At 38.4% G+C, this 24,869-nt stretch overlaps 2 protein-coding genes across 5 annotated transcripts in view; both read left to right on the top strand.

Annotated features, from left to right (window-relative positions):
• Positions 1–10,132, top strand: part of LOC112559407 — a 44,939-nt gene extending 34,807 nt beyond the window's left edge. For all 3 annotated transcript variants that reach the window (XM_025230641.1, XM_025230642.1, XM_025230643.1), the window contains 7 exons: positions 1,395–1,450; positions 2,539–2,574; positions 3,003–3,043; positions 3,384–3,469; positions 3,865–4,187; positions 4,374–4,414; positions 5,692–10,132. In XM_025230641.1, the coding sequence (XP_025086426.1) occupies positions 1,395–1,450; positions 2,539–2,574; positions 3,003–3,043; positions 3,384–3,469; positions 3,865–4,187; positions 4,374–4,414; positions 5,692–7,161 (2,053 nt within the window). In that variant the 3' untranslated portion in view covers positions 7,162–10,132. The remainder of the gene's footprint in view (positions 1–1,394; positions 1,451–2,538; positions 2,575–3,002; positions 3,044–3,383; positions 3,470–3,864; positions 4,188–4,373; positions 4,415–5,691) is intronic.
• A 2,418-nt stretch (positions 10,133–12,550) lies between these two features.
• Positions 12,551–24,684, top strand: LOC112560094 (CRAL-TRIO domain-containing protein C3H8.02-like). Of its 2 annotated transcripts, XR_003098474.1 has the most exons (8): positions 12,551–12,693; positions 13,387–13,482; positions 14,407–14,433; positions 15,649–15,845; positions 16,535–16,619; positions 17,371–17,582; positions 21,857–22,050; positions 22,767–24,684. XR_003098474.1 is itself a non-coding variant. In XM_025231669.1 (7 exons), the coding sequence occupies exons 1-7, from the start codon at positions 12,673–12,675 to the stop codon at positions 21,963–21,965; spliced, it is 747 nt and encodes a 248-aa protein (XP_025087454.1). In that variant the 5' UTR covers positions 12,551–12,672; the 3' UTR covers positions 21,966–24,684. The 2 variants fall into 2 exon arrangements, 1 of the variants encoding a protein (XP_025087454.1); XM_025231669.1 differs by having other exon boundaries at positions 21,857–24,684.
• The last annotated feature ends 185 nt before the right edge of the window (positions 24,685–24,869 follow it).

Here is a 24,869-nt window from a genome sequence, read left to right as displayed (position 1 = left end):
GTTAAAGCTTTTAATGAGCAGCTGCCACAAACCTCCCGATCCTTCATGGGTGGAAGGTGGTGGCGTTATTGAAGGGGGTGGAGCGCAGTCGCCTGGGTGCTACTTCCTCCACACCCCTACACCCACACACACCCACCCGGCGTGCAGGGCTGGCGAGACCGTGATAACCGCAGTTAGTGTCGAGAGCTTCTCCAGCAGCAGCCGTAACTGACACCACTGGCTAAATAAGACAAGATGCTTCGATCCGCCAGATCGTAAAAGCAGCGACCTAGCTCTACCATCGACCCGCAGTCGTACATCGCACAGGACAACACGGATCCTGGATCCCGTGTCCTAAGACGTTGATGGCAATAGGCCCTGGGACTTGACAGGCATGAGGACGTTACCGCGAGCACGTAGTTGCCTCCTCCCATCTCACACCCGTCACCAGCGGTTGCCCAGGTGATTCATTGGAGTTGAGATCGAGGAAGGCTGCGAGGAGAGTCCGCATAAAAGTACCAGTCAGTCGTTGGTGGCGCAGTTTCAGCTGCCAGGGTTCTCAGTTTGTGGGATCGGAGTTTGCACAGGTGTGGGTCCCCTGATAACGTCATGACATTGCCGGTTGTAATATTGTAATATCCGAGGTGGAATAGGTGAAGGCAAGACTCCACTGCAGCGCCCACTTAGTTTTTGAAGAAAACTTCGTTGGCTGCTGTTTCTCATGATCTTTCAGTTAACTGGTAAGCTCTGTCGCATACCCATATGCATGTAAAAGAAGATTGAGCTTGAGTTGGAAAGAAATGATTTACAAAAAAAACACAACTGGTCAGTGGTTAAATAGGCTGAACTGAGGGACACACGTCTGCTGTAAGCATGACATCATGCAAAGTTGTTAAAACCTTACATTGGAGACATCATCCCTTTCATCAATTACCCCCACTCACCTTTAAAAAAAAAAACTTTACAAACTACCCACACATTGGGTAGGTTTGGGTGTTTTTATAAAATATTTTTATACTGACTAAACAGCTTTAGTCTTTCTTTCAGAATAAAACCATGAAAAAGCAAACTTCTTTTCAGCACTGAGCATGAACTGAACAAAGAATTTGTGTTTCAGATTAAAACTTTGTTTTTCACTTTATTAATGGTAGCAAATGATGGATCTTAGTGTCAGAATTGTGTTTGGGTTTTTTTCTGCCCTCCTATTATTTACTAGCATAACAATATTCTGTGATAATTTATCATCATCAGATTCATTTTATTTTTCATTTTCAGCAGTGATATTTATCTTGATGATTATGTAACTGGCCAGAAAAGGAATTTTAGATAGAGAATGTGAGTGAGAGAGAGATACCATACACACTTTCCTCTGAGAATGGTGGTCATTATAATAGTGTAAACTATAATTTGTGTAGGAAAACTGTACCATACAGCTGTCTTCGCCCTTTGCCTCTCACCTTACCTAAGACAGGTAAGGAATATATGAAGAAAATTATTTCTTATGCTTTTGCCAAATTTGTTAAGTGTTTTTCTTAAATGTTTATCAAATATTTTAACATTTCATATTTCTTTCCCTGTGGTTAATTAATTGTCATTATGGATTTCTAAACTGTTTGTTGCTATCATTGACTATGAAAATGGGTCTAAGCAATTTGTAAAAAAAATTGTTTTTGCGAAGATTAAGGATGTTTACTATAAAATTGAGGGAACTGATGGAGATCAGCACCAGGTCCACTAGCATATAGTTTTATGAGTGTTTGTGGTGTGGCAAACAGATGTTGTTTGTACTCACCACTGCCAGCAATTTGCACAAAGTGGCAGTAAAAACAACTAGAAAAGGGAAGAGCCCTCTTAATTGCACAGTTTTTATCAAATCCCCTGCAGTGAAATGGAGACAAGATTAGGAATCTGTAAGTGGAGCTTGCTTAGTCATCTGCATAACAGCTGTTAGCATATTTTCATTGATAGGATGTGGTTAGTTAGAATCTGCCTTGCAGTTTTCGTTGGGTCATCAATGACAATGATTCCATTGTATGTTGGTTTTCTAGGTGTGTGGGTGTATTTACTTGCATGCATATCCTGTGCATGTGTGCATGCTTGCATGCAAGTGAAAGGGTGGATTGGAGGGTGATTTACCTTGAACTGTACCTTTGGAGTGAAGGGAGGAGTCAGGGCCATGCTTAGGGGCAGGCAGACAATAAGGCATCTGCCTAGGGTCCGTGCTTGATTCATCATCAGGGGCCCCATGCTTTTGATTAAAAACATGGTGATCGTTGGTGTCAACCGTCCCCCCCCACACATATAATGGGCTTTGGAGGACAATTACAGTCTATTTGCATTTGAATTTTCAGGATTCATTTATGAGAGTAGCCCAAATACGAGCAGTGGCATAAAAAATCTGTTAAGTATTGTGTGTGTGGACATGGTGATTTTTTTTAACAGTGTTTGGTTTTCAGCTGTATAATGGATAACATCAGCATATTATTGATATTGACCTTTTGTCTGCAGTATGTCTGTTTTCAAACACTATAACAATGATGTGCCATACTTTGTCTTAAGGTTCAGACTTGCAGAATTTGCTGGTTGCTGAAATCGGTAAGTGGGCTGTGTTATTTCTAAACACATTCGCATACTGTGATCTGAACCAGTTTGAATTTTCATGACACATTGACACCAAACTATTTTCATTTTCACAAGTATGTCTTTATCTATCTGTGTTTACTGCATTCATAGAGATGCTAAAGCCCCAACAGAGCTGGTCTTTCATGATTGTAATGATTAATTTTGTTTTGTATTATTCATTTCCAGCATGTTATACTAATGTGTAGAGTCCTGATCTGTTGTCTTACATGAATCTGCACTGTGTGGATGATGCATTTTGACATTTTTGGTAGAAGTGTGATTGTACTAAACACCATAAGTAGTCGTCTAAGGCTCTAATGTGATGTTTATTGCAGAGTTATTTTCAGCTTTTGTTCAGAAGCATTATTGATAATATCTGGGGTTTTTTGCTTGTTGCTTAGGTCCTGTTGCATTTGGAGACAGAAGGGGAAGGAGAAGAAAGGTATGTCATCTGTATATGATAGTGGGGCAGTTTTTTCCTTTGTTTCCGTGGCATGTGTTGATGAAAATAAATGCTGCAATATCAGTGTAAAAGCATATACATTTAAACGGAATGTTTTCAGAAAGAAAAGGGGATTGTAAAACCTGAAACAATTTAAGCCACAGCATATAACTTAGTGGTATACTTCTGAATATATGCCTTTGCGTGAACTATTCATGAACTAATATTGTGCATTAATTCGATTAATAAAAATTGCATGTGTATATCAAAGTATTAATATTCCAAGGTTAACTGTATGTATGTAGTATTGAATTTTCAGCTCCCTGTATTTGCTTTGCAGAATATACTACAAAATATCATGCCTGGAGCAGCAGAATTCCAGACACCAACTCACATGGGTCGCACATCACGAACACCTGTCAGCAGGTTAACACCCTTAATAAATGATTAGAAATAGCTAGTTTTTGACAGTTGTGATCTGTCTTGTTTGAATTGGGGCCGTTTTCCTTGCATTGGGTTCATTAAAAGAACTTGGTATGTGAGTTAGTGGGAACACAATAACTATTAAATATTATGTTAATATATAATAAATTATTACATTAATAAATTTTCAATTATGGCTTGTGAAAATTCAAGTTCAGAACTGTAAAACCAGTCTTCAGTTTTCTGCAGTTATACGTGAAGCTAATTATCTTGGTAATAAACATTTTAGATTTGACATTTGTAAATAAAATGTGGGCTTAATATCAGAACAACATGATGTATTTTTTTCATGTAGAGTAATGTGAAAAATTATCTTTGTTGATGTGATTACCAAACAGGCAAATGCCAGAGATAGGCCCAAAGGTAGCAGCCACCATTAGCAGCACCCATCAGTCAGTGACAGACTGCATTAGTCTAGGGGATGGTATGGAGATGACTGCAGCACCAGGCTACTGTATGGTGGCCACTTCTGCTTTGCCTGTTTCTACTCCATCTCACATGACCACTCAAGTGAGCAGTCCCATGATTGGCCAGCCAACAGCTTCTGGAGTTGTGTACTGGATGCCGGTTGTGACAGTCCCATATGCCAACACCATGGGACAAGTCAACCTGGCCTCTGCCCCTTCACAGGATCCTTATGGCAAGGACCTGCCACACAATGGTAGGTTTTCTAATAAAAGACCCACAGATAAGTAAACACTTCTTGGGAAAAGTATTCAGTCCTAATGTGTTATTTTCAGGCTTAACACTTGCTGTTGACAAAAAAGATGCATCATTCAGCCTAAATCTAATGCTAAAGACATAAATTGTGATTTTGCTGAGAATATTCCAATTTATTTCTTTGCAGATATCAACACTTTGCGATATTTCTTCAATCTTGGAGTTGAAGTAAGTTTTATAATTCTCTCCCTGCCCACAAAGTCACAGGGCAACTCAGAATCCTGTAATATGTAAACTACCATTAATTTTATTAGCTTATTTTTTTCCCATTATTAATTTTTTTATACTCCTCTATTCTTTTTGCTATCTTATTGCCTGTCCCCCCACCCTACACATGCATTTGATACATCTATGTTATGACACTACCTTGCACCTTCTTATTAAAATATTAAAAGAAGCTGAGAAATGCTTGAACATCTTCTGAAGGTCAACAAAAATACAGATTGTTTGGGGGAGATGAGGATTGAAGTGTAAGAACTACATAAAATGTCAAAAATGGATGCAAGGGGCAACACTCTAGGAGTGTGTTTATGATACGATTCATGAAGAAAAACCTCTCATTTGTATTTGAGAAAGGCTGTTTTTCTGTAATATTCCCTAAAGCTGAAGTATCATTAGTGTTCTAAGCAAATTTAGTTTCATTATCAACCCCATCTAACTAAACCTGTTATACTTTGTTACCCAGAAAAAAATTGTTTCACATTAGCAATGTTATGTGCAACAGGGCTTTGTAAACAATTGTGTAAAACTCCAGGTATATATATAATCATTTTAAGGCAAAACAGTTTTCTATATATTAAAAAAAAAACACTTTTCCAAAATTTTCTGATATTCAGCTTTTATATTTCTAATCTCAGGTTGTTTTGACAGCATAGAATACCTGGAAACATTTTTGTCTTAGTTTTTCATTGTTGAAAAATATTGAAGTGTATATCACTGGGCTCATTGACTGTGGTGTACACAAAAGCTGTAAAGCACACAAGTACACAAAAAGTACACAAAAGCTGTAAAGCAACTTAATTGTTAGTATCTGATTCTCTCACCAAATTGCAGCTTCTAAAATTATAAATTTTAACATCCTTAGAAGTTATCCTTTTGTCGATGTATAAATGGGTAATAGGTGAGAAATGACGTACTTGTATGGTCACCTAGCTGGACCATGCACCTGAAATAAAAAGTCGCTCAAATATTATTTGGTCTGCATAATCATTGTTGCTTTCTCAGAAAATTTTACTTTCATGAGATACCTGTGAGTTGCCTTCATACTAGGTATGCACATGAACTGGACTTGGTTAGACTCCCTTGCCAAGATTACAGTTTAGGTTGTTAAATGAAATGTCGGTCTTTTAGCATACAAAGTTACAAGATAAATGTGCTTCATGTTTTCATAATGCTGCATGACTTTGCTGGCGTCTGTTGTTACAGTAATCTATTTTGTCTTTCAGTATTTCCGCATCAGTGCCAGCATGCAGCAACAGCAAAGCTTTGCACCAGCATCCCCATTGCAACAACCAATGGCCAATGGATCTTCACTGTCCATGATGTTGCCCTTAGACCAGGGTCAGTCCTTTGTTCCTCCTGAGCCACTCAAACCTCATAATACCAAAACAAACTCGGGTTTAAACCGTACGCAGCCATCTGCGAAAGCTTCTGTGTCTTCACCTAGCAAGGACAGCGGAAAACAGAAGAGCAGTGCAGATGAAGAGGTAGAGAAGGGTGAAAACATGGAACTCTGCAGTGACTTTTCAGAAGCCCGATGTCGCAGTTCAGGGGAAGAGGGGTCAGTGGAGGAGGATCCAGAACAGCAGATGGAGGTTGGCAGCAACCGTACTGATGATGACACAGGTTCCACACAGGGCGATGGGGAGGGGGGAACAGAAAAGGGAGGCAAGGGGAAAGGCAAACGCAAATACTACATGTATGGTTCTCACAAACTTATCAAGCCCATCAAAGACATTCCACCCAGGTTTCAAATGATGCTTGCTGAAAACAGTGCTGCCAAAGCAAGATGTGAAGGGCAGCCCATCTACATGCAGTTGTCTGTCAGTGAGCTGGTGTCCTACGAGCAGGCCGATGGCACCAGTGATCTCAATGCAGATGCACAGTGTTTTTATCCCACACAGCTGTACGATGCAGTTGCTGTTGATGAGACAGGCCAGTGCACCTATACCAATGGTTCTGTGACTTTTACTGCACCTGTGTCTCAGCCACCTCCACTGCTTGTTCCTCCACCTCCAGTAATGCAGTCTGCTGGAGGGACATCCCCAGTAGGGCTTGTGTATACTTCCACCCCTTCAACAATAGCATCTGTCATGGCACCATCACTTCACACTCATCCAGTAACAGTATCTTCCACAGTGCCTAGACTTAGTGATGGAAAAATAGTGTCTGTATCTAGTTCAACTAACACCAATGCAGTTAGTGGCCCAATCCATTCAAATGCTGGTAGCGAGAAAGTGCATGAAGAGTTTGCTCAGACCTCTTTGGTTTGTTCTCGTTCACATAACAAACCTGAAAGTTCTGCCTCACCACATATTTCGACTTGTAGCATGCCTGTCAGTGTCAGCACGCCTGCCTCCATGCTTCGTGCACCCCCGTTCTCTGCAACTACTAACCTGTTACCTCCCCTTGCTCCACCCTCTGTGCATGTTGGCCCGACTCCTCCTGTCTCTTGCACTCATGGTGGTGGGAAGCAATGCTTTTATCTGTACCCTTCTCCCTCTGCAGGTTTTCCAGCAGTGCCAGCCACACCACAAGGTCAGAGCCACATGCCTGGTCCTTCCCAGGGACAGGTGGTATATGTGATGAACCCTCAGGCATACCCTGCTCCACCATGCACAGCATTCCAGCCCACCATGATGCCACCGTCAGCCCACTCAGTGGGTCTGCCTTGCCCTACTGTAGCTGTGCAGTAGACTAGCAGAAGCTTTCCTTTTATTTTGGGACTGGTGTGTGTAGCTTGTATAACATCTTGCTGCATTTGCCATTTGTTTTTGCACATCATTCATTTTCTTTGAGTAGGCTTATCTTTATGAGTTGTCTTGACTGTGAGTTGTCACAAAATTTGATTGTCTTTAAACCCTAAACAGGATTTCCTAGTCAGGTTATGAGAGAAGCTGCTGAAGAAGTTAATAAGTAGTAGTTTAGAGTAAAATATTTTGAAGAAAATTTAAATTTCTTGGGTTTTTTTTAGGTTTATATATATTTTAAATGTAGTCTTATTTCTGTTAGGTGATTGCTTCCTATGCATTTCTTTTTTTAAATAATAATAGAAAATGTTTGTATCAAAATTGTAGGAAATCTGTTGTATTTTACATTTTTTTTCATGCCAGTGATTTAATTCGAGTTTTGATTTTAGCCATGTATTAACTTTGTATTTATAATGCATTAATCTTTTTCTTATATAAAAGATTTTTTCAAAGTATTTAGACCCATCACAAAGGCATTTTCCACCATTTGTAATACTACAATGCCATGAAACTAGCTCACCTTAATCATTGGCATTCTGACAACGAAATGTTTATGCAGCTTACAAATCGTGTTATGCACATTGCTCATGTAAATCATCCAGTTCAGATGATAGTTGCCGGTAGAGAACACCTGTAGTTAGTGAATAGTCAATATTCAATCACTCCTTGTTTAAATATTCTGCATTTCTGTCTAGAGGTACATTAAACTGTCGTCACCATTCCTTTCCATAATTCAGATATGAAGAGTTACCGTACAGTTACGACTGCTGTTGCTCATCATTTCATTGATGCATCATATGTTGCTTGCAGTTTTACAGGAATTTCTTGGAAAGCATGGTTGCAGAAATCTGTAGGTTATGTATGTGTCGCATTTGTGATAGACAGGAAGTAATATTGAGTTTCATGATAGTGGTAATGAAGACAGGTGTAAATGTTAAGTATATAAGGAGAGCTGTGTTGAGTGTATGAATCTTCAAAGTGATGAATCATTACAAAGGCAGACACAACACTGAGATGTACTAAAGTCTATTTGTATTGTTAGAGAACAGTGTTCTTCACTCGAATGGCCTGGAGTGTTGCACACAATGATTGAGAAGACTTGTGTATTCCCCTTACTCCTAAAAAAAAAAGTGCATTTAACTGGATATTTAATCAGATGATATCCAGGTTTTCAAATGAAGTATGATTGCAGAGGATATTGAGAATAGCAAACTGTTGCATTAAACAGGAATCAGTCCTTTATTACACTGAATTAAGCAGGCTTGAGTCTTGTCATTGTGATAATTGCAATGTTTGCTAATTTGAACAAAATAAGAAAGACAAGAGCTCCATTGATAGAAATACAATTGAAGGATTGAGAAGAGGTTGTAATACATAAAATTTCAATCAAAATGTTTCAAAATACAACCCATAGTTGGAACCATCTATTTTAACAAAGGTATTTGAAAATGTGTATGCCGCTTGACAGAAGAGTCTAAGCTAAACTGGAAATTCCTAAGAATTTGACATTCAGTAATTATGCGAGAAGTGGATACAAGCTTCTGCACATGGGCGGTCAGGAAGCTGGTGATGCATACAATAATTATAGCAGAGAAAATCGAAAATCTTCTTCTTGAAGGATCTAAGATCGTGCTGCTTGTCAGCAGTGAAGAGTGTATTTACTGGTGCCAAAGCCAGATTTTTCCAGGCCTGGAGGATATTTTTTTAATATTTTTTTCCAGATGACTTTAAGTGGCTGTGCCTTAACACATTCAGGACATTAGATGTTGATGGTCATTATCTTGTTCAGTGTTTATTCAGGAATAAGATTTGTTGCCAATTTCATATCGGCAAGTTCACAGCTGATAAATTTACTCTTTTATGTACATAATGTTTAAGTGCAGTTTTCATTGTTCATTTTATATTTATAGTCCTATATATACATAGGGCTGCTAATCATCATTTATTTTTCTTGTGATTGTTTTTCCTTCATGCACCCATGATAATATCATTTTTGTGTTTAAGACACTAAATGAATGCTTGATATAATTTTTTTCTTAAAAATGCATGTTTGAAACCACTTGTCAGTTAAGAGTTTCAGTCCGTACAGAAAAACAGCTAGCTGTTTCAGAGAAGCCTCTTCTTCTCACCAATAAATATACAGTCGAAGTGATGAAAAGTTTCTGTTCATCAACAAAAGTGTATTTGACAATGACTGCTTTCAGAATGAATATTTTATAACTTCAAACAGAGAAGGAAGAGACTGAGAATTGTGATGGTAGATTTAAGAACACTACTTCCAAGATTGTTTTATCATGTACACATCTTTTGCAGAGGAATATGTTCCCTTTTTGCAGAAAATTTACAAATCCAGGAATAAGGCTTGAAAATAATTCTTTTCTGCTGTTATTAAGGGCAAGAGAAAGGAATATTGGGAGGTGAAGAACAGGAAGTGCTGGAGAAGATCTGATTTGGGTTTTCACCACAGAAGCATGGCTTTTCACACTGCATTGCCTTGCTCTTTACAATTGCATTTTTAAATTATATTTTAATGCCATTTTAGTGTATAAAAAGGCATTGTATGTTTTGCATTGCTACAAAAATGTTTGTTCTATTTAAACCTTTATTTAATGTTATAATTAAGGCCCGTCATGTTTCAGCTTTTGATGACTGAACTATCAGTCATTCTGATAATTAAAATGATGTATGCCTTGTGCATTGGTTTCTCCTTACTAAAATCTTGGCATATACAAAGAGACCAGTGCCTCCTGCATTACTGTAACACTTTTTTTATGTTAAAGCTCTTTGAGTGCATCAATGTCTCTCACATCAGTGAAGAAGTAATCGTAATTAAGAAATAAATCCATTTTTAAGTCTATACTGATGCAATTTTTTGATTGTTTTATTTGAAATGATTTATTAAACATTTAAAAATAAACTGTCTTAATGAATGTGTCTTCCATGAAGCGATGCAGCATGAATATATTTTTGTTTCAATTTTTGCTCTAATCTTCGACACATTATCACTTGGAATGGGTGAGTGGGGACAGATGGGGAAAAGAGAAATACTTCTACTCAAGCAGCACAGCTGTAAATGCATGGTACACCCATATCAAACTTGGGTAGACTGATGTGGATGCTTCTTTCATGAGCTTGAAACTCAAACAGGCTCCACTTGTTTTCTGACAAGAACATAAAAGTTTGCATAATCCACCTTCAGGTGGTAAAATATATCCTGAGAAGAACTATGGCTTCAACTTTACAAAACTGAACCATTATGATAGACCCTTAAGTAGCTGGCTCTTTAAAAGTGCAATGAAAGCACCTGAATTGAATGAGGTATATAGAAAACAAAGCTGACCATAGCACAGGTGAGTTTGTCTTGAACATAATAATTTAACAAAAATGGTATTTACAAAGTGTTCATTCTTCTACGTCAGTTCATGGCACACACATTAAAGAACTCGCAAAAGCACTCTAACATACCTACACAGACACACTATGGGATGAGAAAAAAGTAAGTTTTAACACGTTTAGAAGGAAGAGAGTATGTTTCCTGCAAACAGTGGCAGTTCATTCCAGGCAAGAGGATCCAAAGCAAAAAAGGAACACGGACCAAATGTATGAAGTCTGGTCTGAGGAATGCAAACCTTGAAGGAATCAGAAGAGCAGAATGAGGCAGCATGTAGATACAAACATTTAGGTGAGGGCAGAGCCATTAAAACAGGATGTTAGATAAATGCATTTGGAAACCAGTGAAATACACTAAGGAAAGAATTGGTGCATACAGTTTTATTCTTTACAAAAAATATGAGGGGCAACGGTTTTAACATGCTGGATAATGGTACAGGTCAGGAAGGCCAGCATGAGAGGTGTTGCTATAAGAAAAGTTGTTGCAAGGTAGATAACAAGTTTGAGGTAGCATTAGTAGGAAATTTAAGATGATTTGGATCTGGCTAATGAAAACAGCATGACATCAGTGTGGAATACAAACTAACATAAAAATGCATTAAAGAGAATGTTGCTGAATATGACACCCAGGTTTTTAGCCAAATCAGAAATAGGAATGGTAATAATTATTGTCCAGATGGAGAGTGAGGGTGCTGAGCAATAGTTTGATGTGTGGCATGTGCCAATAAGAATGGCTTCAATCTTTTCATTATTAAGACCAGAGATTCATGGTAGATACATGAAATAACTCTACACATACCTCTAGACCAAACAGATGCAACTGAATGTATACAAGAGATAGGTGTTTGTGTGTGTGATATGCATGTTCATGTAAATGACATTAGTAAACTGTATGTTGCAGATAAATTTCAATGGACAAATATGAAGTCTTTCATTAAGGCAAACACAAAAAGCACACATGACGAGATATAGACAGCACTGAACAGCATGAACAGAAATCAACCAGCCTTGCAAGAAACTCTAGAGTCCACATGGACAAAATCTCCAATTATGTTCTTACAGCAGATAAACACGAAAGTGTATAAGGTGAACATAAGGCTATTGGAATCATTGAAAGTTCATTTTACACCTTGACCCCAGCAGATATATTGCTAATGTCTTAAAAACTATAGATGACACAAATCCGAATTGAAATACTTAGACGCTGCATGCTTCTAAGTCAGAATTTTTCGTTTTAACCCTACAGTGGGAAGATGGAACCGATTTCTATTTGTTGTGAGCGCAAGGTGCTTCATTTTCCAAAACAGACTGATGCAGATTTATATTAATAATTGATTTCGTTCTGCCATCATCATTCGCCCTGCTCAAAATACACTTTACGTAAACCTGCAGTCTAGACCTGTTCAAAAGACATTACTATATGTCTGGACTAGGCGACAGATTACAAGCTTCACATTATAATAATGATCATGAATTAATGTGTATATATACTTAAAACGTGCAGCATCACGACCTATAGATCGCACTCTGCGCCGACCAGTAATGATAAATAAAACATCACAGTGGACGGTGAGATACGTATTGGCACACTGAAAAACATAAAGATGAAGTACAAAAGTAGGAAAGCAATGAATGAAGGGATGTATCTACTGTAAACAGTGGTAAACAGTGTAAAGATGAGTCGTTATATGAGGTTGACATGACAGACAAAATTAAAAGAGAGGTAAAAACGCCTACCAATGCTATGCTATACTATGAACCCAAAGCTCCGAAAATTCTTATTATCCACTCTGTAAACATGTCTTCTTGTAGAGAGGCAAAACTAAATTATTTTAATAACTTCCCGAAGTATAATTATGGAACTGGATGAGGGTGACACCACGAAAAAACATGAAAGGGAGAGCATTCAGTAAGCTTTAGTGTGTAGCCCATATACTGACAGTGACCTCCCTTACGCAGCTGTTGAGGAGTAACAGCTAAAGTGCGTGCCAGGGGATTAATATTATTGACCAGGCAGCACAGGACATCTTGAGTGGGCTTCTTCTCATATCGCAAGATGTTTTTTTAATGCGTCATGATGACAGTGTGGTAAGTTTATGTCAGAATATTTTTTCCTTAATGCGACTGACCATTAACTGAAAATGGATAAAGTCAGAGTCGGGTTTTGTTTACTTCAAATGCTATTAAGCTGTGGATGATAATAAAAAGGAAAAATATACAACTTTTATTATAAGCTCATCCCATACGTAACAGATTTTTTTATCAGGGTTTTTAAACAGTTTTACTTACACAAAATCATTGTGTGCATATACTGATATGAAGTGTCGTGTTATTCTTGACAATTGTAACTATAATGGAAAATGTTTACTGTAGCAACAGCATAGATTTTGACCGATGCTATCGTAATACAAATATTTTTGTCAGTAATCTTCGCACCTATATAAAATATGGCTTCATGGGATATATCTCATAAAACTACATCAGATGTGCCAAACCAGCCACCTAAAGACATTTCAAAGCGTCCTTTCCTTACCCATGCAATTCACTCCAATCATTTCTCCCCACCAATTGACGGCCATACAACTATTTCTATAGCCAGAAAATACATTTACAATATAAATGATTTCACCAGGAGTATGTTATAAGGCTGCCCCAAGTAAAACGCAATACAACTTTGTTAGTCCACAAGGGCAATTACAGGTAGTTCTCATATGCTAGTAAAATACAGATAAGTACATACATAAACATGTTCTCTTTCCTTTGAAACGATGTTTATTTCAGACTGAACTCAGAAATAACATCCTTGTAACCATGGCAGCAAATGATGAATCTCCAGAAGATTTTGAGAAGTTTCTGGAACTGAAAGAAAGATGCAAGGTGAAAGAAAAATTATTTCAAACTTCACATTTAGTATATTTCTGCTTACATTTGTAAAACCAGAAATAGGTTATTGTATTATTATAAATCACATTTATTATTGTGTAGATTATATGTTTTTCTAACTGGGGGACTATTACTTGCACGCTAGTCAATAGTAGATGATTTATGAGGTGATTTGTTTTCAGTATTTCACACACACTTAGAATCTGCCCCCTGTACTTTAACATTATGAAGTTTCTATCAACATATATATATTATGTTAAACTTTTCTAGGACTCTCCATTTAAATTTGTATTAGTAATATTGTTGGGCAGCTGATTGTTAATCCCTTGCACACATCTGCTAATATTAGACAAGCCCCTTTGCAAACTAATTTAATCAGAGATGAAGACTTACACCTGTGTGCTAAAATTTAATATTTCATGAAAATAACGTGGGCTTCCTATAAATTCAGCTTGTAATTCACATATCAGTGTATTTTATGTCATTGTTTGCTGTCTCTAATTTAAGAATTTGTCTGAGCTCTTTCACACAGTCATGAACATGCTAGTAGATGCATCTGGCACACACATTTGACTAAATATAGATTCCTTTTTGGTAGAATCGAGGTCATTAGTGTTTACTTGATATTGCTATTAGGATAGTTTCTTGTGCCTAAACTACATTCATAATGGACAAAGGGGTGCAGATAGGGGACCATGTGTTAATAGTGCGTGAAGGTCAAAGATGCAAAATAAAACATAAATTTGTTTACTTTTTACTGACTTTCTGATTTATTATTAGAACTTATTGAGACCATGAAAACACAGAGGATGTTAATCCACTGGTTGTTTGATGTAGTCACTCCTAATTAATTTTTGCTTATTTATTCCATACAGTGTAATTCAGACGTTCATCTTTTTCTTTTGCTTTGCTAAACAGATTCTCTTTGAAGCAGACCCTTCTCAGGTGAGACATTCTGTTCTGTTCAAATGTTACTTATCGTTTCTTTACAAAAAATTAACAGGATTAGTTTTCTCTAATGTTAATTGTAGTGTTTTGGGTTAGTTTTTTTTTTTGGTTTTGTTTAAAGAATCTTAGGATTAGATGGTTTCTGTTGTCCTCACTTTCTCAAGTTAACTGAATTGTCCCAGAAGTCCATGATAGATGTAGCTTTAGGAATCAAACCAGGAAAAAAGTATTGATCCATATATGATGTGGAGGAGATGAAGGAGTAGCTGCAGCTTGATTTGCTATTGTCAAAGCAACAGGTGGTCTTTGGGCTGCCAGGCCTGCATCTTAGTAAGGGAAAGGTGGCTTTTGATATTGATGAAGGTGGCCCCCTGCAAAGATTAATAACCCCATGAACTTCAGATGTGATTTGTGTGCAGAAGAATTAGTTTTTGTCAGTGCTATAGATCAGACTTTGGTTTGTATGATAGTTATTAAAGTATGCTTTAGCATTACCCTAAGGCTTATTAGAGTTCCTCGGATTTCCATTGATTATACTATTTCCTTACACTTAAGCATAACTCCTTACTTCAGATTTGTTGTTGCAAACTTGAAAGACCCTTTGCAGCTTCTGAAGCAGATTTTGCTCTTTGAAGCATTTTCATAAAATGTTTTCTACATTCAACTGATTACATCATGGTTTTTAATGCATATTTTCTTTTTGAACGTGGCACCTTAATTTCTGACTAAAACAGCCACAGCCATTTAGTTATAGTCATGAGAGACTTGTTTTGTTCCACATTCATAAGACATGAGAATAAGACATATTTTCAGAAGACAGTTTTTTCACAAAGCATAACTAATGCAGGCCAGCAAGTTTTAATAATTCTTTAATAAGTTCAAAGGTTAAATAGAGTATGATAACAGTGACACTGATTAGCTGCAAATGATCATATTCATAATGATAAGAATAATCGAGATTCATTCTGGCAGACTTAAAAAAAAGAAAAAAGCAGCTCAAGAATTTTCAGTTAGTGCATATTTGACTTAAGAAGACCCACTGCCCGACTGAGTTTAAATGTATGTACTATGGATAAATGAAGTACAAAAGCATTGAGAGTGAGCCTCACAAACACACATAGAATCACTGTAAACATATTATTCAGCTGTTGAGGAAGCAGATTCGGGATACATATTTTTCATTCTGTAATTTAAAGTGTGACTTTGCTACAGGCCCATTCTGATGCCTCACTAAAAAGGTTCCTCCGAGCATTTACAGATGTTGATGTCGCAATGAAGCAGCTGCTCAAATGCAACAAGTGGCGGCGAGAATATGGTGTTGACTCATTGTCACCTGATGACCCTGACATAGCTGCGGAAATGACAACTGGCAAGGTTCACATTTTGCGTAACCGTGACAATAAGGGAAGGTAACAACCTTGATCTTCTTCAGAGTTCTCATGGACACTCTAAGACTGTATGCTTCAAAAGTTTTCAAAGTTCAGCAGCCATTTTCCATATCTCATTTTCTTGTATGTTGTCTTGGACTTCGGCTTTTGTCTCATTTCATACATTGAAACCCAAATATAGTATGTAATTCTTCTAGGGAAGAAAAAGAGATAATTTTAAAATGATTTCTGTACCTTGAGAGTGAGTAAGATATAGAGCAGTATTTAGAGCATTGGCCTCCATGGCTGAAGGCTTGCATACTGACTGGTTCGGTAACCATGTGGAGCAGCATGTTTCCCCAAGCTGACCCAGCTCTTGTTGGGTACCTGATTTAAGCTTTTGGGATGGAAAGGCAGTGCTGGAAACAAGAGGTCACAATCGTTACAAAAAACTGGCTCTGAAATAAGTGAAGTCTCTTGCACTTTATTCCCAACAATTGATAGCTTAAGGCACTACCTCTTTTGTAAAGGGAGAGTAAAAGACTTAAAAGAGAAATAAAAAAATGTTTTCATTAACGTTTTAGCTATCCTCTTTTGGATAGCTCAGAAGTAACACTCACATTGTTCATTACTTTACACTTGCTAAACAATTACAAGATTCTTCTCAGCAGCCAAGTAGAACTGGTGTTTTGACAATAAATAAAGTGTAAAGAGTTATTCATATCTTACAGACCTGTGGTGTATGTGGCAGTCCGCAAACACAACGCTTACGAGAGAGATATAGAGAAGTTAAAGAAGTTTCTTGTTTACATACTAGTAAGTACAACATTTTAAAAATTATCTTAGAATGTATATACTTTACAGTTTTAATAGGCAAGATCGAGTCATAAATCTGACTCCATAGGATTAGTATGATATCCTGTAAATAGTATTTTGCAGAAAAGTGGGATAGCAACATTCGAATTGCAGAATATAAATCAACTAACAATAATCTCAGTGGCAAAGCCCAAAATGCCATTTTGCAAGTCACATGGGTGAGATAAGCATATTTACATAGGTACTAGTTTACTAAGATTACCATAACTCATGAATCTTGGCTACTAACAACTGTCCTACTGATGTTTAAAGGCATTTATCTCAAAAGGCTATGTGTTTATATTTTGGAAATTAGTAATGAACTAATTAAATCTTTTGAAGAAGGTCATTACTATTTGTAGGTGAGTCTACTGTATTGTTGCCAAATAATTGCTTTTAGGACAGTAGATTATTTTGAATATGTGTGTCATATTGCTGCATCATTTTACTTATCATCTTTAGTGTTGTCATGCACATGATGTAGGAGGATGCTGTATGACAGCATGCTCAAAGTCATCATCAGTGGTAGTAGGTTTATTTGATGGGCTTAACTTTTCTGTATTTAATTTAGGGTTATCTTAAAGTTGTTTATGAATAAGTTGTTTTTTACTTAAAATATTATTTTGTTAAGTATATTTAATTGTGATTGATTATTAGGTGTATGTGCTGTTCCTGTGCTTTATACTTCCCTGTATAATTGGGATATGTGCAGGAGTCTGCATGTAAGAAGTGCAACGAAAGTGTCATTGACAATTTGCTGCTCATCTTTGACATGAAAGGGTTCACGATGGCTTGCATGGACTATCAATTTGTTAAGAATCTTATCTGGATTCTGTCTCGCAACTATCCTGAGCGCCTAGGTGCCTGCCTTATCATCAACTCACCTCTCATCTTTTCGGGCTGCTGGACTGTTGTCAGACCCTGGTGAGTCAATGGTCTGAAGAATCAGGTCTCGTTTGTTTGTTTGTTTGTTTGTTTGTTGGTTTGTTTTTTTTTGACAGCATGCTGCGTTATACTTTTTCATTTTGCTAATATTTCCAGAAACCAGTATAAATACATACAGTGTAGGGCCATTAAACCGATGTCCAGTTATCTGCGAATTTGCTGCAGGCAAAATCCTTGGAACCCAATTTTATAACACTATGGATTGTGCCGACATGGACATGGCCTCTTAAACACTCAAAACAGGTGTTCATAGCTGTCATTTTGGCATTTTGAAGAACTCCAAGAACTAGAAGATAAAGTCTCCAAGATCAGGGAAAAGGTTGAGAATGACCCCACCATAGAAAACAACATAGCACTGAAAGAATCAAGCGCCAAATACAGAAAAGCCTGCAACGAAGCTGCAAGAAAGAGATGGAGAGAAAAGACAGAGGAACTGAATCTAGACAGAGAAGGAAACAAGTTATGGAAGCTGGCAAGGGCGATGAATGATGAAGATACTAGAAGTGCACCGATCGTCATACAACAAGCACAAGATATGCTAACAGGTAGAAAAGCAGCAAACGCTTTCATTGACAGCTATGAAGAGGTCAGTAACATCACAGTACCAGAAGAAAAGAAACAGCAAGTTCATGAAGAAAGAAGAGAATTCAGCCAGCGAAAACACCAGGAAGACTACATGAACAAACCATTCAACATGAGAGAGTTTGAAGAAGCAGTCAAGACCCTAAGTCAGAAGAAATCCCCTGGACCAGATAAGGTCACCAATGAAATGCTGCAACACCTGGGCCCACGAGCCAAGACCAAACTCCTCGACCTCTTCAACAACAGCTGGAACAGCGGCCATGTACCACAAATCTGGCGAGAGGCAGACATGGTGCCCGTCCACAAGAAAGGCAAAGACCGAGCGAAGGTGGACAGTTACAGACCCATAAGCCTCACCAGTTGCGTGGGCAAGTTAATGGAGCGCCTCATCAACACCAGATTATCATGGCACTTGGAAAAGAACAACATCCTTACACCAGAACAAGCAGGCTTCAGACAACATCACTCAACTGAAGACCAGGTTGCATACATCGCCCAGAAGATCGAAGATGGTTACCAGGACAAGAAGCACACGCTGACGGTGTGGATAGACATGGAAAAAGCCTTCGACAAGGTCTGGAAAGATGGATTGAGGTTGAAACTCCAGAAGTGTGGCGTAACCGGCTGTATGTACCAGTGGATCTCTCAATACCTGAAAAATAGGAAGGCCAGAGTCCACGTTGGTGGAACATACAGCCGAAAGAAGACGCTGAGAGAAGGAGTTCCTCAAGGGGGAGTACTCAGTCCTACCCTGTTCCTTGTCTTCATAAACGACATCATCAAGGACCTCCCCCGAAATGTCCAAGGAGCCATCTATGCAGATGACCTGGTCCTTTGGTGCACAGAAGAACACCTGACAACTGCCAACTACCGACTCCAAGAGGCGCTTAATGTCCTGCAGGACTGGACGAAAAGGTGGCTTGTCAAAGTCAACCCCAAAAAGACCACCTACACTATCTTTAGTCTGTCCACTAGGGAACAGAAGGCCACTCTGAAGTTCGATGGACAGATTCTCCCACTGGAGGACAACCCTACCTACCTTGGGGTAACCTTCGATAAGAGACTTACATGGAAGCCTCAGACCAAGAATGTCGAAGCCAGAGCCAAGGTGCGACTTGCAATTATGAAGAAGTTGGCTGGCACGAACTGGGGCGCGGATGACAGAATCCTCAAGAAGCTGTACACCGGAAGGGTCAGACCAGTCCTAGAGTATGGCATGACAGCATGGGGCACAGCAGCAAAATCCAATTTTGAGAAGGTCAGCAAGGTTCAGAACCAAGCAGCCAGACTCATCACTGGAGCCATGAGGTCTACGCCCATACAAGAACTGGAGACAATCACAGGGTTGGAACCACTTGAGGACCGACGTGACACAAAGATGCTCGTCCAAGCCGCCAAGTTCAAGAGACTTCCAAATCACCCCATGAGAAACAGACTGGCTCAGCCGACGAAGGGAAGGTTGAAAAGGGGAAGTTTCATCCACCAGGCTAGGATCCTTGAACGAAAACACCGAGACATCTTGGAACACGACCTCAGAGAGATCCCCCTGTGCCGGACAAACCCAGCATGGAATGAAACTGCTTTCCCTCTGATTCACTGCAGCATCCCTGGTGTCAGCAAGAAAGACTCCCAAGACGCTGTAAAGAAGTCCTGTACTATGGAGTATATCCACAACAACTTCCCACAAGATCAGTGGACTCACGTGTTCACTGACGGGTCAGCTGAACAAGCCGTGAGGAATGGTGGCGCCGGAATTTACATCCGGTACCCAGGAGGAAGAGAAGACCGTCTTTCTCTCGCAACCGGCCTCTACTCCACCAACTTCAAGGCTGAAGCAGTTGCCATTCAGACCGGTGCCACCCACGTTGAAAACAGTCCAGACACCTCCAACAACGTCGTCTTCTTTACGGACGCACTGTCTGTTCTGCAGGCCTTACAGACTGCCAGAGACAAGAAACTGAACGACCTGTCCACTGCTCTCTCCTCCTTATGCGGAGACTGCACAGTCGTCTTACAGTGGATTCCCTCCCACTGTGGGGTTTTTGGCAACGAAGCCGCAGACACTCTTGCCAAGGAAGGATCCACAAAAGAGCAGCAAGACAGGTCCACCACCTACAGTGAAGTCAAAACCATCATTAAGGCCAAACAGCACAACAAGTGGCTGCAGCAGCACCCACGTTTCAACCGAAACGACCCATACTACCTGCTTACAAGAGCTGAGCAGGTCATTATTTTCAGGCTGAGGACTGGCCACAACCGTCTCAATCACCATCTATACACCAAGCTCCGGATCGGCCAGACAGACCAGTGCCCGTGCCAGACAGGCAGTCAGACAACAGCACATCTACTGCAAGAATGTCCCATGCACGAAGAACTCAGGCACCGCATTTGGACTGATGAGACGCCAGTATTGAGGAAGCTACACGGCAGCCTGGAGGACCTGCGGCGCACAGCATCATTTGTGCAGGAGGCAGGCGTGTCCATTTGAGTGAACGACGAAGAAGAAGAAGAAGAAGATTTTGGCATTTCGAATGTCTGTGATTGACTTGCTATGCACTATCGTGGATTAAATATTTAATGTGTGAGGGTAATAAAAGTGCTTGTGTGTGATTTTGTTTCAAATAATTACTATTTTAAAACTATATTGTGCCATTTAAGGTTATGAATAAAGTATAAAAAGATGTGAAATAAAATGTTTTAAATGTATTTGATATGTTTTGTTATTCTTAAAGAATAATTTAGTTTAATTTCAAGACCGTTATTCACGATCTAATATGCAGCACGCAACATTGCGATCATGAGATTACGGCACTACTTTAAAAATGGGGACTCACAGGTCAACACGTGAGAACGGATTGTGATTAAAAAAAAAACATTAATTTTTTTTCATTAATTATTGTAATTTATGCATTATTCAAAAGTATTTAAGCTGCAGACCACCTAAGCTGCAGTTAAGCAGTTTGGACCCCAATCACCTTGGCTTAATGGCCTTACACTGTATCACATTTTTTTTAAGCTTGTGTGAATTTTAAACAGGTATTTTGTCATTTTGTTCATTTTTTTTCTTCCTTACCAATGGGAAAGTGTTGAAAACTATGTCACCAAAAAATCATATCACTCTCATTTGGCAGACCTAGATGGATCTGGGTGAAAAAAAACAAAAAACCTTCAAATAAATGTTGGGTTATCAAATGTTTAGTAGCGTTATATTATATTAATTTTTAAATAGTAATTTGTGCATAAATGAGAAATAAAGGCCACGTGAATATAATTTTATTTTGTCTTTAAAAATAATAGCACTTAAGAAATTCTAATGGGAAAGACATCGGTAGCTTACAATGTAATTGGCTTAATACAAATATGTTTCTATATGCAGTTTTAGTAGTGGTATTATTATATTTTACAGTATAAATATATGTTGTTATACCTGACAGTAGCAGATAATTCTCTTTATTAATAACTTCTGCAATGAAAATAAACATACAATTTTATATGTTAAAGAAGATATTTCTTATACATGTAATTGGTAAAGAAATTTCATTAACATATGACCATTACAATTATAGTTATGATGATGTTTCTTCTGATTGCTTCTTAAACTTTCTCAGTGTTCCTTGTAATTAACACTGCTTTGTCACCTTGCTTGAAGTGCTTTATGTTTTTTATTGAAGGTTGAATGATGTGACTGCTAGCAAGGTGATCTTTCTTGCTGGTGAGAAAGAACTGTGCCAATATATCAACCCTGATGCTTTACCTCCTGATGAGGAATTAGGTGCCTGATCAGGCCACCTTCCAGCAGGATCTTTTCATCTCATCACTGTCAGTAGTCTTGCCTGCTTTTGTTCAACAGTGATATATGCCTCAGGTCTGCACTTGCACGAAGTTGAAATAAGACGTTTGTCACAGATATCCTGTTTGTTCTTTTGTGATCTGCATGCATAGCAGTGACATGCTTACTTCAAACTCATTGTCATTTCAGAACATGATATTGTTTCATTAAGCAGTTAATTTGAGAGTGCCATCCAAAATATTCAGATTAGATAAAGGAATAATCTAAAGCAGCCCGATCTAAAGATGTCATTCCTGTAAGTCTGCATCATTATAATCTGGAAAATTATGTTTGATGTTAACATTAAAATAAATATTTTTTTAATTTTTAGTGATTGGTTGGTGAAATGCTTCCTTGCTTGCAGTCTATTTTAATTTTGTTGGCTTAGCTTATATTGTCTTTTCAAAGACTACTTGCCATTTTTATTTTATTATTTTTGTTAAGTTTTGTTTGGTGACAGGCATGGTTGTCTTATGTTGGTTCACAAACAGTGTCAGTGATGACATCAAAGTTGATAAAAGATTAAATATAGTTTGATTACATAATCTATACAATCTCTCAGATGCTAGAAAAGAATTTGCATACATGAAATAGGATATAGATGATGCCTCAGTGAAGATGATATTAACATTTTTTGCATGTTCATGTTGCCCTCTGCTAGTCTCATAAACTGGCAGTTGGTAGAAAACAATGAGTATTTCTCCACATTATGTTGGGTCGTCATTTGTTCCTTGACTGGTACCTGTCATTAGGGGCAGCACATGGATAGATACGGCAGCTGACAACACCTATTTTGGGCAATAAAGAGCAGGTCTCCACAGGATGACCAGTCCAGTCTTTGACATTTGTAAGCCAGTTTTTCCTCTGGCCAACGATGGTGTTGATCACCCTACAAGGTACCTCGAAGGACAATCTTCAACAAGGTGTTGTGCCAGGGCATATGGCAAAACCAGACCAGCTTACATTGACTGTTGCGAGTACAGGTTCCTCATGTCCTACAAATGTGGCGACCGTGCTTTGTACAAAGTCATTAGCTTTGTGTTCTCTGCATGAAATCTGCAGCAGCCTTCTCAGGTATTTGCTTTTAGATGTCTGGATTCTCTTCTTTATATTGGCAAGCCGAGTCCATGTTTTATATCCATAGAGAGCAGGATTGATACTACAAGATTGTACTTTGTAGTAAACTTGATGTTATGGCTGTGCCAGACCTTGCTACCCTGTTGTGGAGCTGCTGTCCTTGGAGAGGGTGGCTTCCAAGTACTTAAAGCTGTTTACCTCTTTGAGCCATACACTGTTTATGTAGATCTCTGCTTTTCCATTGCCAGTGCTCATAACTTCGCTCTTATCAATGCTGGTCTCCATTCACAGTTTTTGACCTGTCTGTCAGTCTGCTGGTAAGATATTGGAGTTCTTTATTGGTATGTGTAAACAGGTCTATGTAGTCTGCAAAGTGTAGGTTGCACCAGTGGAAAAAGAAGTGTGATGGTGATAGAGTTTTTCACACATGATATTCTCCTAGAAGATATTGAACAGCACAGATGAAAGTGGGAAGCCTTGATGTACGCTTGCTGTAGTGCAAACATAAGTTTCTATTTGGTTACTGCACTCCTTGAAATACTATACAGCGCTTTGATGACTTGGACAAGGCCTTCTTCGAAAGTTGAATTTTTGCATCACATACCATAGCTTCTCATACTAAACTCTATTGAAATCCTTAAAGTCTGTGAAGTTGTGATAGAGGTCCTGCTGATGCTGAAAGTGCTTCTTTGTCAGGACGTGACAGTTAAAGATCTGCTCAACTGTGCTTTTACCTGGTCTGAAGCCTCCCTGTTCTTCTATTAGCAGTCCCTCCACTGTGGTACTGATGCAGATCTGCATTACTTTCAGCATAAGTTTGCTTGGGTGGCCGATTAAGCTTATGGTTCTGTAGTTCTGGCACTGTTTGCTGTTTCCTTTGTTGGGAGTGACTTCATCTATTCTTTGGACCATTATTTACACTCCCAGACCTTTTGGCACAGAGCAGGGAGGGCCTTTGCAGTTTCTTCCCCAACCTGCTTGAGTACCTCAGCTGGAACATTGTAAGGGTGTTGTAAGCTGGAATGTTGGAAAGGTGGTGGTGGTTTGATTGTTGGGATGTTTTCTGCATGAGTGAAACCTTTATGGAAAAAATTTTTGTTTTGTAGATCGGTAACCCATTACATATTTTGTTGTTGTTATCATCTATGTTTATATCAGATTTATACATAACAAAGAGCTATAAGTAAACATATGAGTACTGGACTTACATGCAAATATTTACGAACCATAAATTTGCTTATATACAGGAATGGCATATAAAACTTGTACTATGACACATATGTACAGGTGTGTGTGTGTGTGTGGATCATGCTTATAGCCAGTGTATGTTAATAAGTGAATTGTATATCATTGTGTGTCAGTAAAGAGTTTATCAGTATTGCTTTTATAGAGCAGACTATTTTAATGCTATTCTGTGATAGTGTTGACCAATATCAGTTACTATTCTTTGATCTGACTGTCAGATATTTTTTAGTCAGTTTCAATATTGCATGTGTGGTTAAGGATCAGGAAATTCATTTTACAAATGTATCTGTATTTTGGTTTGAGGGACATATATTTATATTTTTGTTATTAAATGTGAATGCTTATGTATAGAGTTGTTGCTGTGATTTTTTTTCTGGCATGCTCGTTATCAGTGAGTCAGATCACTTGAAAAGCAGTTTTTACTGTGACCTCTGTAAACAGCATGATGATTTAAAATTAAAGTCCTTCTGATGCCGCATAAAACCAGATGATTTCAAGCATCTCAGGAAGATCAGTGTATAACGATTGTATCC

Source organism: Pomacea canaliculata, linkage group LG3 (genome assembly GCF_003073045.1).
Source record: "Pomacea canaliculata isolate SZHN2017 linkage group LG3, ASM307304v1, whole genome shotgun sequence".
In the NCBI taxonomy this organism is placed as follows: domain Eukaryota; kingdom Metazoa; phylum Mollusca; class Gastropoda; order Architaenioglossa; family Ampullariidae; genus Pomacea; species Pomacea canaliculata.
The sequence above is the reverse complement of the archived record's forward strand: the minus strand, read 5'-3'. Positions and strand labels throughout refer to the sequence as shown.